The sequence below is a fragment of the Sphaeramia orbicularis genome, chromosome 16, assembly GCF_902148855.1.
Source record: "Sphaeramia orbicularis chromosome 16, fSphaOr1.1, whole genome shotgun sequence".
NCBI lineage: Eukaryota > Metazoa > Chordata > Actinopteri > Kurtiformes > Apogonidae > Sphaeramia > Sphaeramia orbicularis.
The window spans coordinates 30,389,301-30,402,673 of record NC_043972.1 but is presented as its reverse complement, the minus strand read 5'-3'; the positions used below and the strand labels follow the sequence as shown (position 1 = coordinate 30,402,673).

Below are 13,373 nucleotides of genomic sequence, written 5' to 3'. Positions count from 1 at the left end.
GGTCAATTAAACTTTGGAGGAATTTTCTCTAACCCTGTTTACTATGTATCATTTGCACATGGCTAAAGCATGTTGAGTGTCCAGATATGCTTGTTATTAAAAGCCATTAATTAAGACTGTGTGTGTTATTTCTTATATTTTCAAGTGGTAGCACATGTCTTCATGACAAAATTGTGACATTCCTCACATTAATGCTTGCTTATTTGCATATCCCATTGCTTTGTTTGTGCCCTGTTTTTAAGTTGATGCCATATATATGCAGAAGGTCGTAGAAAAGTCGTCCACAGTCACATGTCAAAGGCATCATGCACTTATTTTTATGTCTATGTTTCGAGGTGTGTCCAGAGGGATGTGGCTTTTTTTTAGATTTGCCTTTCATGTGCTTGGCTAACAGTTTTGCTCCAGTGAAAGTTTCCCCGCAACTGACGCAGATGTAGCTCGTGGCCTCGGCATGCTGGATACAATGCCGCAGCAGGTGCAGTCTGTGTTTAAAGGCTCGACCACACTGGCAAAGATGTGAGCGGCGGCCTCTGTGGAGGTAGCGGTGGCTGATGATAAGAGCAGGCTGCCGGGACATGGCGCCACAGTGCCTGCAGGGGTAAGAGGCCTTGAAGCGCCAGCTCGTGTTCATACGCTTCATCAAAGCCACATCATGGCTGCCGTTCTCAAACATGGCCATAATTAGGTGCTGGTGGAGAGGACGCAGGTTCTCTGAGACAACAGGTGTAGTAGGATGTGTTTGAGGCAGATTGTTGTGGTTAACTAAGGCATCTTTCATCTGTGTGTCATGTGCAGCAGAAGAAAGTCGTCTTTATGGGAGATGTTCTAACATGTGAGAGGAACCAGATGGCTGAGCATGCAAAGGAGGCTTCTGCATTACATGGGGTCTTTTTATGTTGTTCTGCACCATGATGGCTGCCTGGTTTTTGGCACTCTGCTGCTGGACAACCTGAGGGTCATTAGGAAGCATTTTTTGGACAATCATGATCTTAGCCGGTACCCCATTAGCAAATGTAGACACTTTTGGCACCACACCTGCACTGGGTCTTACAGCAGTGGGCATGGATGAAGCAAAGGGTTGGCCAACAAAGACATTTCCATTAATAACCTGGTTGACTCCACTGGGACTTTGACCAGAATAAGAGGGGGATGTGATGACTGCTGTGCCAGAAACAACTGGGGAAATCTTTTGATCAGTTGACAGGGATGGATTGGTCAAAATGCAGAACTTGGTACTGACCAGTTTTGTGTGAACTTTGGCAACGTGGTTAAGTAATGCTCTCTCACAAGTAAAAAATGATTGCATATTTTACATGCTTTTGGCATGTACCCAGAACAAAGAGAACACAGGTGATCTGATCCCCTTAGGACACTGGTGGTCTTTGTATAATGTCCAGGTAGACAAAACTTGCTCACAGATGTGACACTTGTACAAACTTAGCCGGTGTTCTTTCAGAGCCTCCTCAGTTGGAAATTCCTTGAAGCAGATGGCAACGTTTTACCTTCACACCACAACAAAACCGCATGTGAACCTTCACTGACCTAAATGGCCCCTGTTACATACATGACAGAATAAACTATCAGGCTTAGGGGGTGTTGACTGTTTTATTTTGGAGGGTGGAGGGTTGGAAGACTTATTTAACAAATCCATGGATCTTGAATTTGAGCCATCATTCTCTTCCAGTTTATCTGAAGATGAAGTTCCAGATACTGTTTCATCTGTGTCATCAGATTCAGAAGTTGTCGAGCTGTCTGAATCCTCTCCACCAACTTCATCACTGTCAGTGTCTTTATCATCTTCACCGACAATGTACTCTATGCTGTTGTCAGATGTCTCCGGTCCCCCTGGCATAATCTCCTTTGTTTCTATAGGTCTCGGGTCTGGCACTGCATCACAGACCTCTGAGCCTTCAGTTAGCTCTATAGTGACCTCATTACAACAGTTGTCCCTGGGCTCATCTAAATACACAGCACTCCTGCAGTCTGTCTCTGCATGTTTGTTCAACTCCCATACATTATTGAATGCCACACCGCACATTTTACAGAACCTGGGGTGTACATTATCCAGATGTGTGGAAAGTGATGTCAGCCGCCGGAAAGTAATTTTGCAGATGTGGCAGGTAGCTGGGACATTGTGGCTGAGGTAGTGCGACATCAAGCCGTGCATGTTGGGGAAATTTTTACCACATTCCCAACAATTCAGCTTTTTGCGACACACTGTCCTTTCTGTGGGAAGCCACAATTCTTCATCACTGCTGGAGTCTTCAGACATAACTGGCGGAAAAGCTTTACGTGACCTGCAATTAAATGCAAAATGTAAGATCACTTAAATGTATGACAATTAATACAGTACTAGGCAATAAAATGATAATATGACAATGGAATCTTATGTTGATATTAATGTTTCATCTTCATGCTCATCCTTAAAGTTTATTTGGCTTACACTCTCAGATAAAACACATTAATGTTTGATGTTTTACTCATGCATAGTTGATAGTGAATAAATATTTTTACTATAATAGCTTTAAATGCTCTATATTTTTGAAAAATTTGCTTATTGGGAAGTGTCATGTTATGACCACAAAGAATAATAATAATAATAATAATAATAATAATAATAATAATAATAATAATAATAATTAATTACATGGTTATATAACTTTCATTCAGGAAAAACAGGCTTTAAACTTGAAAAATATAATGATTTCATATTTAGGATATCTATTGACACAGAGCCCCTTAATTTCACTTATGCATCATATTAGGCATCTATTTGGCCAGCTTAAGATTTCCATTAAGTACATGAAATTAATAATAGGATTGATTTAGAGATACAGCAATCACTGGAGACGTGATCAGTCAAAAAGAAATTACAAAGAAGAAAGATACTGCAATTAATAATAAAAAAAAAAAAAAAGCTGAAGGAGCATAGACCTTATCCAAGATCAACAATCTGCTTTTCTTATGTCATATTTAACTAATTCAGACCAAAAATAGCATAGCAAGTATCAAGAGATTTCTTCATTTGTATGTGCAGCTCTGGTACTATAATTACTATAATACTATCATATAATACTATAACTTCCCCCTCCAAATTTACAGACTAAATGGACTGAACACTTAATCTGTTAAAACAACAGCACGGGTCCATTTTGCATGTATGCATTGCAGTGCATCTGCGAGAGTAAGAAAACTCAGACATTTTAAAGAGTTTTAAACCCAAAATACGAACACATAAAACTTCCACAGAGAGACTTTACTTACCTCTGTCCACTGGACGTACGGGTGTTTCTTCTACTGCCTGCTGCACACATATTCTGATTCTTAAGCAGAAAGTGGCGGATTGTCAACAACAGTTACTACATGTTACTTTCAAATACATACCGTACTTCTCGAAGAAACGAGTTGTCTCTATTAAACACGTGTATGTGAAGCACACTGATGAGTCCAATACAGAAGTAATAGAATACGTTAGGGCAACAATGACCCCTTAAGTTCACACATTTGAAGACACCATAATGCTGTTGATGGCGTCCACATACTAATGTCTCCGTCCATATCCTGTTTAAACCGGAAGCAACAGTGCCTACATTCCCAGAATGACATTCGTTTTGAATGCTAAGTTTAGCCGCATATTAGCCAGTAATGACGTATACTTCCTCACCTGGTAATTGTAATATGATATTATATTAAATAGGTGAAATTCTTAACATCTATATTTTTAAATTACTGCTTTTTTTCCACTGTTATTGTAGTTCTGTGAGGATTTTTAAAACATGTTTTATTCTACCCAAGGCGGTCATTAGCAGTATAAAAGTAGCAGTATAAAGGTGTATATTAATATATTAATTAATTATAAAGGTATATTTTAATGGTCTTGGAAAGGAATCGAAACGATATAACATACAAGGATACTGACAATTATGAAGTGAACTATACCTTTAAGAATCTCACCAGTTCCATAGTTAGTTGTAATTATTTACTTTTTTGACACAATAATTTATAAAAAGCCAAGAAAAGGAAAACAAGAGAATAAAAAAAAATGCATATCTTGCTGAATATTTATGGAGTGATATGATTATATTGAATGCATACGAAATTATTCGTCAAGTGGACTGAAATATTTCGGAACTGTTGTTACAAAGATGTTTTTTTACGGCTTTATTTAACAGACGGACAAGGTTTGTTTGATTGTATTAAAATACAATCTCACGCGGGCGGAGTCTATTTGTGGAGTTGACAGCACATAGCCGCTCTTCATCGTGCTCAGTAGAATAGGAAATCAAGAGTACTTGCGGAAAACATGATAACCTACGGAGGTAAACGTTATTTACGTCCAGTGGCGAAAGCTAGATGCAAAATTAAACTGTTATAACTAAATGTTTTTCTCTTTTTTATCGGCAAAAATACTTGCAGTAGCAGGACCGTGTCGGAGAAAATTCACAGGAAGTAATACTGTCCTGATTGACTGTTCACTGTAACTTCTTGCACTTGAATTCAGTAGCTAGCTAGTATTTGTGTTAGACTGCCGTCAGTTCCAGCTGTGTTGAGACATGTCGGAGTCCGGTCACAGTCAACCTGGGATGTACGGCCAGGGACGCAGGAGGAGGCGACGCCGCGGGGACAGGGATGTTGGACCCCCGGGGCAAAATCTGTCCGGCCCCAGTCGAGATCGAGAATACCAGCCGAGAGAGCGGAGGGTATATGAACACAAACAGATTCTCCCGTCAATGAAGTCTCTGTCTTGTTTGCTTTGGTTTAATTTTGCATTCAGAGTCCTGACCCTGTGGTCTTGACTTATTTGTGTGTTGTCTGTCCAGGATGGGAGTGAGGACCCACCAGGTCCACTCATTCAGAAGACCCCTATTATTCTGGCAAAACCCCCCGGAGAAAGGGTACGTGAGCGCTGAGTATTAGCGTTCCACTTAAACATACGCGGGATGAGATAGATATAGACAGTTACATGTAGAGGAAGATTACTTTGATGACCAGTGGTTCTCATATTTATTTTTTCAAGTAGGATATCATTACGGGCCTTCCTATTCTGAATGACGAATGACATGGAATAACGAATGACCTCTAAAATCATTCGGAATAGTGTAAATGGAATGACAGCTATAATGGGAATGGCTGTTGACTTCGAATAACGAAAAACGACGTGTCGATTTACTGACTGGCTGGCTTCTAGTAAATATAGTGAGCAGAATATGGAAGTAAGAGTATTTACCCCCTGAAGTTAGCTGTCGATGTAGCCCTGGTCTAAGAATGGATAATACATTATCATTCTACCGAATGACAGTGTCATTCTGTGGGATATTGGTGACATTTCCTTTAGAGAGGTAGACAGAGATTATAACAAGGAGAAAACACTGTCATTCTATTGAATTACAGTGTCATTCCACCCAGTATCAGTGTCATTCCATTTGTCAAGGGAGATGGTGGTCATAAGAATGGATAATACACTGTCATTCTACAGAATGACAGTGTCATTCCATGGGATATTGGCATCATTTCCTTTAGAGAGGGAGATAGAGATTATAACAAGGACAAAACACTGTCATTCTTATGAATTACAGTGTCATTCCACTGAGTATAAGTCTCATTCCTTTTCTCAAGGGAGCAGTTGTTACGCCAAATCTTACGCCAAATTTTAGTGGTCATTCATTATTCCATGTCATTCGTCAGTCGGATTAGGAAGGCCCTATCATTACTTAGATGCTCACTCTAACAGTTATCCAGTTTCTAATTAAGTAAAAAAAATAAACATTTTTAATGGTGTTCAAGTTGAAGATACTATTATTCTATTAACTGGCTAATGGCTGTTTTTGGGCCAAAACTATATTTATTATGTGAGCCTTTAAAATTCCACTACTGGTCAACCTCCGGCTCTTATTGTCATCAGAAAATATTATTTATCAAGTTTTTAAAATGTATAACGGCTAATAAAATGTAAAGTTTTTTTCTAATCAATTTTTCTCAAGGCCAAGACAACACAGAATACCACTGTCAGTGGAACTCCAGTCCTGGAAAAGCCTATTATGCTAATGAAGGCCAGGGATGACGGTGGGAAGCCTGGGACCCCTCCAGAGGCAGCACCTCAGCCCTCTGGTCCAGGACCCTCCAAGATCGAGAGGGAAGGGCAGCGACCCACTCAGCCTGTATACCAGATCCAAAACCGGGGAATGGGTGCTTCTGCATCGAGCAGTGCCGTGGACCGTGAGTCACTGGTTTCATTAACTGTTGGTTATGTTATACTCCTACCTGTACATGCTAATGTTGTAAACCTATGTGTTGAAAAACTAAAAGACAAGATTTTGAATGTTTTTTGTGACTTACAGCCATGGTTGGTCAATCTAAACTCCTTCCTCCAGAGAAGATGAAGCACAGTATCAAGTTAGTAGATGATCAGATGAATTGGTGTGACAGTGCCATGGAGGTGAGCTAATCATCACTGATTTCTTTTAAGCCTTAAAATTGAATGTTTTGATAATAATTCCAATATATTACATCATATATACTAATAGAAAGTTTTTCTTTGCTAATCTGTGTTGTAGTATCTAAGAGACCAGACAGATATGCTGGTGGTAGGAGTCCTTGGCCTGCAGGGAAGTGGAAAATCTACCATAATGTCACTGTTATCTGCCAACACCACTGAGGAAGATCAAAGGTAAAGACTTCAGGAATACCATGAATAAATTCAAGTTCAAGAACAGTAAATGTGTGGCAGTATAGTGTATGAAAAAACTGACTAAGACAGCAACGTTAAAGGATGCATTTTTCAGTTAGTAGAGTATCCATTACTGAACACAGAGAGATTGATGTTCCAGTGGGTCAGTGACAGAGAAAAAGTCAAAGAATGTGTAAAGAAAATTCTTCAGTGTCTGGAAACACTGGACAGCATAACAACACTAACACCAGAAAAAGGTGTCATCACAAGCAAAACATTATTTATCAGCTTTTCTGTTCCACTTTTTGCAGTCTATAGAGCTGTAAATATTCTGCAGAGCTGTATAAAATAACCAAATAGATGTTTTGATAAACTCCATTCACACAGGAGTATTTTCAAATTAAACTACTCAGTATTTTTAAATTAAACTACTCATGTACTGACTGACATGTAGTCTTTAGTACTCTGGTTCTGCAAAGAGTTTTTGTAATTATATATTAGTTCTTGTTTTCTTGTGTACTGATAAGCTGACAAGCAAGACTAAAACATTACACTGAATGAAGGGGAATGAGGAAAAAGAGATGATTAATTAGAGCCTATTGAACAAACTTTAACTGCATGGTATGTATGGTAGACATTTTGTAGTAATGCTCTCTTAGTATCTCTATCCCTTACACAGCTGCCAGTAGTTTCTATTTTAATTACCCATAATACACAAACTGAGTGAAAAGCACACCACTTATCTGAGTCAAAAACTGAACATGTACAAGCTCAGAAAAACAGGTCTTGGTCATGTTTTGTTTGGCGTTCTACTTTGTGTTTTGCTGCTGCAGTAGCTTGTAAAAAAAGACTACATATGTGTGGGTTCATCAACAGTTTACATTATTCATAAGTAACCGGTATTCCATGGCAAGCTCTAATAATACGATCTTGGCTGATATGTGTGGGTTCTCAACAGTTTACATTATTCATAAGTAACTGGTATTCCATGGCAGGCTCTAATAATACGATCTTGGCTGATATGTGTGGGTTCTCAACAGTTTACATTATTCAAAAGTAACTGGTATTCCATGGCAAGCTCTAATAGAACAGTCATGGCTGCTCGTCACTTGAAGAAATGCAGTAGCTTAATCTAAAATTATTTTAAAAGTGGAAACAAATTAATTAGACAGTGAAAGAAAAAAATCATTCACGCTGTATGCCTATGAAACTAATTACAGCCTTGCAGATGTGTCCTTGGAAATGGCAGCAAAATACTTCCTTTCTCTTCAACTTATCAACCTCCATGTTCATTGTATCAACCTGAGGAAAGCACTATTTGTGCCTATAAAGCCATTAATTTTTTTCTCCTCATTTTTAGTGTCAGAACTGTACAATATGTGTGTCAGTAGTAATTCTGAGAAGTTTTGCAGAAAGCTTTAATGTAAGACACAAACTTTGATTCCATTCACATTATTTCAGATCTCTTTCACTAATAATAATAATAATAATAATAATAATAATAATGATAATGATAATAATAATAATTAATCTGTTTTATATAGCGCTTTTCTAGGTTACTCAAAGACGCAAATAGTTAGAATTTAATAATGACATGGAGCTAGTGGTCCCAGATTGTGTCCTGGCAAGTTGATTTGCACAATTTAAGCTCCAATGGTACCAAAACACATACAAATGTAATGTAATACAAACATTTGTTAAGCTATAAAATGTAACATTTATGTGTTAAAACATCTAATAAGGACCACACGGCCCTTTTTAGTTGATTGCCTGCCAGTGGTGTCATATCTCCTTTTCCGCCATAAACATTACTTCATGTACATTAGACCAAAATTACATCATGTGATTATATGTCACTACTCACAATGTGAATAGAACTACAGCGTTGTATGAATGCAAACATGGTTTCTGCCAGAGTCGTGTCAAATACATTTTCATCAGCAATGGTGGTGAAAATAACTCACAACCATGATTGTGACTTACTCATATTCCTCACAATTGTTTTAACTGATTAACCCAGTAGCAGCTGGACATGTTTGTGCATTAAAATCCCTATTTACTTAGGACTAGTGTAACCTATGGACCTCTGGTGATTTGGAAGTTAACCCTCCACATCTGTGTTTCATGTGATGTATTCGCATGGGTAATCAAATTTGTTTTTGAGGAGTGCCAGGTGGCAATGATGAGGTGAGGGGGGTTGTACCTACTGAGCTATATAACCCACCACATCCTCCGCAAACAGGTCAGTCATGTTACTTATAGAATAACACCCCCACCCACCACCCCCTGTCACATTTTTGTTGGGAGGGGAGCAGGAGGCTCCTGATGCTGTTAGTGGGCATTTTTTCAAAAAAGGTTGAGAAACACTGGTGCAGACAATTTGTGATGGAATTTTTACTCACAATCATAGAAAACCTATGTATTCATTAGAAATTAGAAGAGGTTCACAGGTAGTTCTAGTTACAGCTGAAAACTCATTCACACTAACTACATAGAATACAAAAAGTGTTCTAAAATGAAAGTAAATACAGTGCAAACCAAAATAATTTTTAGTTTCTTGTCTCTGGTTTTGTAAAGATGAAGAAGTGATGGCAGTTGTTCTTAACACAGAGTAACATAGTGAACCCATCTGTTTTTACAGTATTTAGTGAGGTGAATTACAGTACAGTAAATATAATTACACATTATATTTATTCAAACTTAGAACCTTTTAAGACTGATGAGTGAAGTCTGTGCCAGAAAACCAAGTTCTGTTATTTCATTTTTTACCGGGAGCAGATAAAGGACTTGTTAACAACCTGTATTTATTAACTTGTCATAAATATATGTTCATTTGTGCAGGAGTTATGTATTTCGAGCCCAAACACAAGAAATCAAGGAAAGAGGAGGAAACCAGAGCACAGGCATTGATTTCTTTATCACACAGGAAAGAGTCATCTTCTTGGATACTCAGGTAAAAATAAAATATCTGCTAGACTGTGAGTCATTGTTATACTTTTGTGTGTACTGTTGTTAACATGTTATGTTTTTGTTCTTAAGCCAATGCTTAGTCCTTCAATTCTCGACCACCTCATCAACAACGACCGAAGCTGCCTCCTGAGTACAACCTTCCTCACACATATGTTGAGATGCAGGTCAGTAACTGGTCTGCAGGGAGTGTGAGATGAAAAACAAAATCCCAGGTGTTAAAACCAAACCTCACCACTGGGGGTGAACATAGCTCTTCTGTTCATTGTTTACCAAAGGTTAAATGTTCCTTTACCTGTAACCACATTTTGATCTCTCTGTATGATTTGTCAACAGTCTCTTCAGATCGCTGCCTTCCTGTTTACAGTGTGTCATGTAGTTATCGTGGTTCAAGATTGGTTTAGTGACTTAAACCTCTACAGGTATGTGTGTCTGGGATCTGAGTTAAATCTTCTTTGAAAAACAGAATAAAAGCAGTTATGCGAAGCCCCAGACTCTCTCAGGAATGTTCAACCTCTAGAGAGGATATTTGTCTTGGACTTTTTCATAAATTCACTGTTGTTTTTCCTGTCAGTTGGTCTTCTAGACAACAAATATGGCCAACGCCAAGTCTGTCATAAAGGACTGGCTATGTGTCTGTCTAACATTCATTTTGTCCAGTGCACTTTTATCTGCACAAGATGCCCAGCTGAACAGGAAATTGTAATGAAGCATCAGATTAACTCTGGCTTCATGGAAAACACATGCATTCTTTTGTTCACTGTTTTAAACTAAACCCACCAGCATTACTGTTTGAGTGAATCTGATCATTTAACTTGGCTTTTTGAATAAAGTAAGGAGTAACCTGACAGAAAATACAAATGTCTGGCTCTTCTCCTCATAGTCTGGTTTTTAAGGGAGATTATTGTGATGAATGTAACTTAAATTGTTATAAAATATCCTAAATATGGTAGAATGTGCTGTTATCATCAGATCAAAATTAGCTCTGGTATTGTAAGAAGGTATTGATGTTGGTTATAGTTTGCAACTTTAAGTGCCTGGTTATGTTAGGAAGAGTTCTTATCCCACAATGACAAAACCACCACACAAGATATGTACTTTTCTATTTTCTTTTTATTTTAAGGTTTCTTCAGACTGCTGAGATGGTGAAGCCCTCCACTCCCTCTGCAAGCCACGATAGCACTGGCTCATCAGGAAATGAGGACGGAGCCGAGTACTATCCTCATATAGGTGCCTTGTTCATACAGAAACACAGACAGACAAACAAACATATTCAGTACTCATACACAGATCAACTTTAATAGCAATTTCTCTTTTATCCAGTGTTTGTCCAGAATAAGGCAAGGCGGGATGATTTTTGCCCAAGAACCCTGAAGGATATGCACATGGTGGTGGACAAACTCATGGCACACTCTCATCTGAAATACAAAGGTCAAAACACAAGTACATTAACACATTTTGTTGATGCGATTCCTATCATTTTTTAAGTGTGTTACATATGTTTTCACTGTAGCACATTGAGATTATTTTGAATGAAACATGCCTTATAAATGCAATTTATTATTATTATTATTATTATTATTATTATTATTGCAAGCAAAAATAGTTTAAGGCATTTTAGATAATATTTGGTTTTGATATTTAATTAGCAAAGTAGCTTCAGTAACTTCCATGCCTGCTATCAACTGAAATGATTTACATTTGGTATTGGTTTCTAGGTACTTTGTCCATGCTCGACTGCAATATCTTTCCTGGCCTGGGGCAGGATTATCTGGCAACTGAAGTGAATATGTTTCTACTCCCTGTGCAGGAGAACGATGGGAGGATAGTCTAACCAAAGCAGGTTAAAAATGATTGATCCCATTTCCAGAAAGACCAAAGTTAAATTGTCCTCTGCTTTCTTTTTTTTTTTTTTTTTTTTTTATCAGAAGTAAATGAATCCTTGTGTAATGTGTAGGGTCGGGAACATACCCCCTCTTCTCTCTGCTTCCGGGGTACAGAGGTCACCCATCTTTCTCTACGATGGTGTCCAAGCTCCGCAGCCAAATACTGGCCATGCCTCGCTGTCAGCTGTCACACACCATCCTCACTGAGAAGAATTGGTAAAGGATACACAACATCACGTTCAACATGGCGCACTGTATCACTCACTATATTCAGTTTAAGCTTATTGTTTACGCACATCTGGATTATGGTGTCACCACGTTTTCTTCTACAAGCTAAGGCCCAGTTTTCACAACAATGCTCTCGGGAGAAAATGACAAAATATTTTATGAGATGCGCCTTTCGTTTAGATTGCAACGGCGTTTTTTGGGGTTGAAAATGCAAAAAAGTAAAACCACCTTCCAGAGTGGAAATCTTAAAAGCGCTCCTCTCGGTGAATCCATGCAGGCTGAAATAAAAGATAAACTCTATCCTCAGATCAAATCAAGCCGCCCAAACCAGACTCTTATACTGTTCAAAGTACAAAGAAAATACAGCCTTTAGTCAAGGAGCTGGTACTTCAACCAATCACACAAAGTGACTAAGTTGAGCTTTGTGTATGTTCTTTGTTTTTTGTCTTTCAGGTTTCACTACGCAGCTCGTATCTGGGACGGTGTGAAAAAGTCATCTGCTCTTTCTGAATACAGTCGCCTGCTCTGCTAAACACGTTTTTTATTTGCTATCAAATAGCAGCGGGATTTTTTTTATATTAAAACGGGTCACATAAAAAACATTGTTGCTCCTGAAAACTGGAGACTTTCACAAAAGACAGTTGTGAAACCGACACCTCATTCAGTGGTGAAGAGTTACGTATAATTTTTCAGGTGAAGCACTTCTGAAAGACTCTTGGGAGTGTCATGTTGGGAAGTTGTCTACCCATTCACCGGAGGAATTCCCACGCAGTTGACCCATAACAGAGACAAGAGAGAAACATGTTTTTCTGTTCATGCATAAGCAAGTTGTTTATATTATGTGATATAACAGCAGTTTTGTACACATACATTCAGAGATCAAACACAGTCCTCTAGTTATGTTTTCATTAAAGATTTATTTATTTAAAAAGAGGATTTCCAATTACTTGATAGAAGGCAGGTCTTGTAAAATCATAATTTGTGTTCAAGCACAGTACAAAATGGATTAAAAACCATTGTTGCCCAGAACAAAAAGCCGCATTGACTCATATTAAGATATATCAAAATAATAATTGTGACATGACATCCACAGGTGGGGAGCCTAAATGATTTAAGAAGTACTTTTTTTTTAACTAGTTTTATTGATTATCAAGGTCAAACATTGATCACATACAATCATGAACACTCCTTGACAACAAAACTCATTTAACAATGTTAGTTACTGTACCAGTTTATTTCCAAGTAGGAAAGGAAGAAAATGAATTGGGCAAATCAAAGCTAAAGAGGGAAAGAAAAATACAAAACTAAATAAAACCAAAAACTAAACTAAAAAAAACAAACAAACTAACATACAAACAACACCCCCCCCCCCCAAAAAAAAAAAAAAATCCTATCTAGATATTCTCCTGTTTCAACAGATATCGCGATACAGATGTCCACCTACGCATAAATAGTAAAGTACGGTTTTTAAGAGGGGATGTTTATTAAGAAAGAAAAAGTCAGCTGGATGGTATTTTGATAGAAATTCTATGTTGGACATTGTGGTGTCACTTAATTAATTTCTCCTCAACCAGCAGATGTGTTCAGGTCAGCGTTAAAAATATATACAGGTAAAACTCATCAGA

The 13,373-nt window shown here is 38.0% G+C and overlaps 2 protein-coding genes across 2 annotated transcripts; one reads left to right on the top strand and one right to left on the bottom strand.

The window, feature by feature from the left end:
* Nucleotides 1-811: 811 nt before the first annotated feature.
* On the bottom strand, nucleotides 812-3,490 carry LOC115435773 (uncharacterized). The gene is made up of 4 exons (XM_030158389.1): nucleotides 3,385-3,490; nucleotides 3,265-3,304; nucleotides 1,543-2,297; nucleotides 812-1,161 (listed from the first exon to the last, which is right to left on the bottom strand). The coding sequence occupies exons 3-4, from the start codon at nucleotides 2,270-2,272 to the stop codon at nucleotides 812-814; spliced, it is 1,080 nt and encodes a 359-aa protein (XP_030014249.1). The 5' UTR covers nucleotides 2,273-2,297; nucleotides 3,265-3,304; nucleotides 3,385-3,490.
* An 835-nt stretch (nucleotides 3,491-4,325) lies between these two features.
* Nucleotides 4,326-13,006, top strand: LOC115436209 (protein SMG9-like). Its single transcript, XM_030158987.1, is given in 15 exon segments — nucleotides 4,326-4,700; nucleotides 4,821-4,895; nucleotides 5,982-6,216; nucleotides 6,339-6,436; nucleotides 6,555-6,667; nucleotides 9,509-9,620; nucleotides 9,707-9,749; nucleotides 9,752-9,801; nucleotides 9,971-10,056; nucleotides 10,758-10,864; nucleotides 10,958-11,065; nucleotides 11,353-11,454; nucleotides 11,457-11,477; nucleotides 11,592-11,736; nucleotides 12,202-13,006. Coding segments are annotated over 15 exon segments (1,521 nt in total). The 5' UTR covers nucleotides 4,326-4,553; the 3' UTR covers nucleotides 12,281-13,006.
* Nucleotides 13,007-13,373: the final 367 nt, after the last annotated feature.

Excerpts from the sequence above, each read along its gene's own strand:
- LOC115435773 (XM_030158389.1), bottom strand. The coding sequence starts at position 2,272 with ATGTCTGAAGACTCCAGCAGTGATGAAGAATTGTGGCTTCCCACAGAA. Across the intron at positions 1,162-1,542 it reads ATGTAACAGGGGCCATTTAG|CAGTCATCACATCCCCCTCT; the intron begins GTCAGTGAAGGT and ends TTTCTGGCACAG.